The sequence below is a fragment of the Berghia stephanieae genome, unplaced genomic scaffold (genome assembly GCF_034508935.2).
Source record: "Berghia stephanieae isolate SIO BIC M18660-M18661 unplaced genomic scaffold, UCSD_Bste_1.3 scaffold5066, whole genome shotgun sequence".
Classification (NCBI taxonomy): Eukaryota; Metazoa; Mollusca; class Gastropoda; order Nudibranchia; family Aeolidiidae; genus Berghia; species Berghia stephanieae.
This window is the reverse complement of record NW_027626474.1, coordinates 1-6037: the sequence shown is the minus strand read 5'-3', so window position 1 is coordinate 6037 and position 6037 is coordinate 1. Positions and strand designations below refer to the sequence as shown.

The window sequence follows — 6037 nt, the reverse complement described above, 5'->3', positions numbered from 1 at the left end:
CTGTTTGGATCATTTATTTTTTCCTGACCGGGGGCCCAAACGCTTATTACTTGGGCTCGGGTCACACAAGTCACACAAGTGAAATGAAGTGCCCACAATCACAAGTCTGTTGAAAATCTCAATTTGATTTTGAGTTGTTTGTGAAAAAATGTCAAGAAAATTCCGTAAGCTCCTCTGTGTAGCATCTCTTTCAATTTGTATTTTCACCAGGGGTTTGTTTATTTAATGGCTGCGGCTATTCGGACTCGAGTCTGAATGAATTGTCTCTGTGGCTATTTGGACTACTCGGAATTCCAATGCGCATTTGTAATCAACAGATAATTTAGACTCGGTCTGGTTTTTGATTTTTTTAAAAAATTATTTTATTTGTTGATGATTACTTATAATCGATGCAAATGAAAATAACAATAATGGTAAAATAGTATTACTAAAGTAAATAAAGTAGTCTAAACCCGCTTTATTTGACGAGAAAGACAAAATCATAGATCAATTGAAAGTCCAGTTAGAAATTTATAAAGAACAAAAGTCAAAGTAACTGTGATCTAAAGCTAAAGGAATAGCTTTTCTAACAACATAACAAGATGTCCGCATAAAATCAGGATGAAAAATTTATTACTTATTTTGGTTGGGTAGTGGATATTTAGAATTTTCCTGAGCTGTTTGCTTTGGAAGGCATCTAGTTGATCTTTTTTGCACAGTTGTAAATAAGTACTGATTTAACAAGGCTCTTGTATAGCTTTATTTTTGTTTTTCTGTTCAGTATATTGTTTTTAAGCCAAATGTGTGTCAGCTTATGGAGAGCGTCTGTGGACAGATGTTTTCTTTTTTCACATCTTTTTTGTCTCCTGTTAACCTGTTTTGTCTTTTTCCAATGCTGTTTCGTCTTTGTCAAGTTTCATAAAGCAAGATGACAAAATGAACTTGAATTTGGATCATGGCGTTGTGGCTGACTGTAGTTCAATGACCAGAGCTCTGATCCTTGCACTGCAATCTGGCTAATACAGGCATGTTTTAATCATAGCCATTATCACACAATTTCGTATTCTTGCACGCCATGCGTTGACTCTTGAGAAATGGTTGGGTTCCTAGGTCTAACTAGATCTGGTGGAAAGAGAATATTAAGCATGGCAATTGTTTTTGTCCATTTTTGACAGTTACAATGGGTTAAAATCTATGTAATTTTGTACCTAGTGACTGAAAGACTTAATAGTAATATCCTTTGTCAAAACAATGCTTTTACAAGTTCGTCAAATCATGGACCTGTTTAACTTTTTTATCTGTCCATGGTAATTTGATAAATCATTATGAATCTTGAAGCACATTGAATTAGGTAAATATATGGAAACACTCTCTTCAAATATTCTGCAGAGCCATTATGTTTGCTTCTCATTAACTTTTTACACTGCTACTGATCAAACGTCATTGATGTTATAAATTTCATCTTAACTTATTGTTTGTAATTAATTTTTACTTCATGACTCAAGTGAGACAATTTGGAAACATCTTAATGCCCTAAACCAAGTTAATTGTCTCTGAATCAGAATAGATAACCAAGTCCCTTTGATTTTGCTGTGACCGATTTCACTATTTTTGCGTTTATTTTTTCATTAATTTATTTATTTATTTATCTATTATTTATTTATTCATTCTTCATTTATTTATATTTTTTTTTTTATTTATTTTATTATTTATTTATGTATTCAATCATTTATCTACTACAAGTGTGTCCTCTACTCTATCAATTCGAGCAGAACGAAAAAGATTTCATATTTTTCTTATTATTTTCACTTTAAAGCTTTAGTTTATATTTTCCCCAGGTCATTGGGTCTTCGAGTATTGCACTGACAGCCGTAGCACTGCAAGATCACTGGTCCAGATCCATTAGTCTGGGGCCAAAGTTTGGACCGAAGAAGAGTGGTCTCGGTCCAGCTGCTAAAGCCAAACAGAAAAAAGAGATTAAAAGTGTGATAGATACAGGCTTCAACAGAGGTACGTTTTCCTTGCTTTAGATTAAGGAAGAATGGTTGTTTTAATACAAGAATAGGCAGTTTTTTGGGGGGTTTTAAATCCTTTGACTATTGATATTTGCTCTCACACACTTTTATGCCTAGCTTTTTAAATGATTTTATTGCCGGCGGGAGGGGAGGGGGTTAAAGTTGGAAATATGTCAAAAAATAGAAAATGGTTTTTATAATACAATATCTTGCTCTAAGTCTTTTACATGGGGTCCCAAGTCAACAGCAATGATTGACATGAGAGAGGATATAGCCACTTTTTCAACAGATAAAATTCTGTTACCTGTCAGGTACTCTTTCACACCTGAGTATATCGAGCAAATGTGAGTAAAGCACTTTAATTAGGACTCACTTTGCCCAGGGTGTGACTCAAACAGGGACCTGTGGGGCAAAGGCAAGTGTCATGTTGGTCATGCCAATGGACCACAAAGCTGCACTTGTTTAAGCATGTATCAATTTTATTTTTAATGTTAGCTAAATTCCGCATTATCTCAAAAATTTGTCACACGCTTGCTACTAATGTTGCTAAAATACCCTCGGTAATTTTAACTCCATGATATTGAATTTAAATCAACATACATGTGCTGGAATTCAAGAATATTTATCTCACACATTTCCTCCTTTATAATAAATCTTTGTGATTAGTACCAAAAAAAAAGAGAGAAAAAAAAACAACCAAAAAACAAAAGAAACTTGAGCATTTATATTGCACATTATCACTAAACGTGTTCAAAAAGCTATACGCAACATTCCCAGCCAGCAGCAACATTTAACATGTAGGGCAGAACTGTTAGGCTATATTACAATTTTTCTGACACTGTTTATGTTCACGTACTCATTTTACCCCCGATGAGAGAATGTGAGTCAGAGCCTTTTCCAAGGACTCAACTATGCACACTGAGAGCGGTACTCAAACCCATGACCTTTCTGTCCCGAGTTGAGTATCATACCACTAGACCACATAGCCACACAAGGTCCATTGCTTGTAGAGAATGGAACCTTTTGCACATAGATTGAGATAGAGTTGAAACATGATTGCTGCCAAATTTATCTCAATATATCACTGAAAGTTTTAAGCTGTTCGCTTTTGATGTCTCGCTGAAAAAAATCTTGTCATTAGAGAGAGTTTCAAACAAGTTGTCTAAAAATCCAATGTTACTGGATTATTTGTCGAAAATGGAAACTAACAAATGTTCATAATATGTTTATTTTATCTTTTTTTTTTAGATATATTCACAGATAAAACATTTCTAAAAATAATTACGGTACATTTTTTAGTTATCCTCCCCGGTTATTTTCATTCTCTTAAGAATTTTATTGTATTATTCGGATGGACGAAATCTAATTGTTCAATATTTCATGTTTATGTTCAATTAAAGGAAAAAAGTTACCTCCTATAAGGAAAAGAGAAAGAGGAAGTAGAATATGTCTTGGATAAACAACCACCACCTCTTACTCTTGGTAAGTCAAACTAACATTGAGTAATTAGGAAGCCTGACAAAGCCAGAGTGAAAATACAAGAAAAAAAATACAATCCCAAAAATTAGACTTTCTCGACTGGGGATCGAACCTCAGACCTGATCGTCAGTCAGACGTGATACCAGCTTGTATTTTTCTTTCTTGCTTGTCTGGTACTATTTTATACACTTTTTTTCAGATCTTTATCAAACCAACTTTATATCACATTATTTATCACCTTTTTTCATTTCCGTGGCGATTGAAAGGTGACATTGGTTAAAAGATTTTGTTTTAAAATTTCACATTTTGCTACCTTTCATGCAAAATGCAAATATTGTCTATCTAATTCTGGCTATTTAAGAAATCATAATTTTACATGGAGTAGTTGTGACACTGAGTGTACATCCTCAGTTTTGTAGTGTGGAATGGAACGGGATAGTACGCTTGATATCCCATGAATAGGATTCTTGTCTACAACAGACCAATAACCGCAAGATCTAATAACAGACTCTCTTCCTAACCATTGTTGTTGATTGACAATGAGATCCAAAGTCATTCAATGTATTTGGGATCAAACAAGGCCTGGTTACATGTGATGTTAGTGTGTTCTAACAATTGCCATTTTCAAATTTTCTTTGAAACTTCGCACCCACCCAAAACAAAATAGATTTTTCTTACCCAAACAAAATTTATTTTTGTCCATTTTCGGAATTATAGGTAGAAGCCATTTTGCTCAATTCCTTTTTTTTTCTTTTAACAGCCCAGAAGTTTGGTTTGGTAAATGCGCCAAAAACCGTTGCTGTCAGAAACTGGATGTGGTCAGAGATAAAGAATAAATCCAACAAGAGAGATGACTCAGGGGAGCCCTGTGTCATTTGCAAAGAAGATTTTGGAACGCAGGACCAAGTCCTGCTATCCTGTACTCATGTCTTTCACAAGGTATTTTTCTCATTTCTCTTATCTCATGATTTTTCCTATATTTATTTGCAGAAGAGCGACAACAGAAATCAACATGGGCTTATATGCCAATATAGAAAAAAGACGAAGTGGAAAGGCCACAAGGCAACATAGACATTGAGCACTCCCAAACCTGCATGGGAATTTTGGTGTTCTGTCATGTCTTTGAATTGTTGCAATTCCAAAAATTCTATCCAAATTGTTAGCGATTTCTTCTGTAGTATGAGTAGTCAGGTTCGAACATACTACTATTTATCATAACTGTTCTCAATCCTTTTCTTTCCGGTTTTAAATTTCATGTATGGAAAAATTGTGTTGGAATGAATCTGATGCAGATTATTGAATTCATCAGAATATTAATTGCATTTGATCAAAGAAAATTTGAGTTTTCAGTTTAAGAAAATGTGAACATTTGTCTCAAAAAAGGTATTATGTCAGGGATGAATCACACCCCTAGTTTTTTGCATAATAAAAAAATTGTATGTATTCTCCAGCATTAGGAATAGAAACAACAATCAGTTTCATATTTGTGGCTTTAAATGCAATAGACACCTGGATAACCATGCCTCTCGGACTGTCGTCATAATGTAAACAATGCAGTGATTGGTAAACAGCCAAACTACACAGGTTTTACTATCGATGGCATGCGTCTAAGTAAAATACACACTGTTTCACCGCTTGATCAGTAGGAACCAACACAGAAAACCATTGTGTAAAATTTAAACATTTATATATGATCGAGAAACTCATGTGATAACTAGTCACTCTTTTGCGGTATAAAAACAATAACAATGATCAGAGAACGGTCTATATCATTCACATTGTTGTTTATAAACAACCAACTTTGTTTTTAAGCACATGATGAAGGTTGTGTCACACATTCCATGTTTCGATTGGTCAAAAATCTACTGGTTATTTCCAGCACCTATTTGATCCCACATGGTACTTACTCTAAAACGATGGGTCACAAAGCAATTCCTTCTTCTCACTTTAAATATATTATTGAATTTAGTTGAGCCTCTTCATTATTTAGACTTTAATTTAAATCATTAGTAACCCGGTCATCATACGTTTTAGGAAATGGGTCACAAATTGATTTTTGTTTTAAATTTCAGGCATGTCTTCAAGCTTTTGAGCGATTCTCTGGCCGCAAGACCTGTCCCATGTGTCGACATGAACAATATTCAGACCAGAGTCATTCATGAAGGGGCGAGGGTTCACAGGCACAAATGTGCTACAGAGTATTAATAATAATAATGAAATTTATTTATATGGCGCCCAATCCTATATACAATAAAGCTCTAGGTACGAGACATGCGTGTTATTGAAATGAGACTTTACTTGTCAGATAGATGTGGAGGGCAAAAGGAGAGAGGAGAGAGAGGAGGAGATGAGAGAGAGACGAGAGAGAGAGAGAGAGAGGAGAGAGAGAGAGAGAGAGAGAGAGAGACAAAGATCTAATGAAAGAGATAAAAATTGAATTGACTCTGCAATATGATCTCGCACAGTAGCATGTTTTTCGGATTTTGTTGGGGGGTTTTTTTTAAAGAGCAAAACATTTATTATAAGATCAATAAAAAAAATTTTTTAAAAGGGAAAGGGGAAAT

At 34.5% G+C, this 6037-nt stretch overlaps 1 protein-coding gene across 1 annotated transcript; it reads left to right on the top strand.

Moving 5' to 3' along the window:
• Positions 1-1817: 1817 nt before the first annotated feature.
• Positions 1818-5671, top strand: LOC144961943 (RING finger protein 32-like; the record flags this gene model as incomplete). Its single annotated transcript, XM_078894964.1, is given in 5 exon segments — positions 1818-1989; positions 3417-3476; positions 4234-4412; positions 5546-5614; positions 5616-5671. Coding segments are annotated over 5 exon segments (536 nt in total), but the record flags the coding sequence as incomplete, so codon positions are not given.
• Positions 5672-6037: the final 366 nt, after the last annotated feature.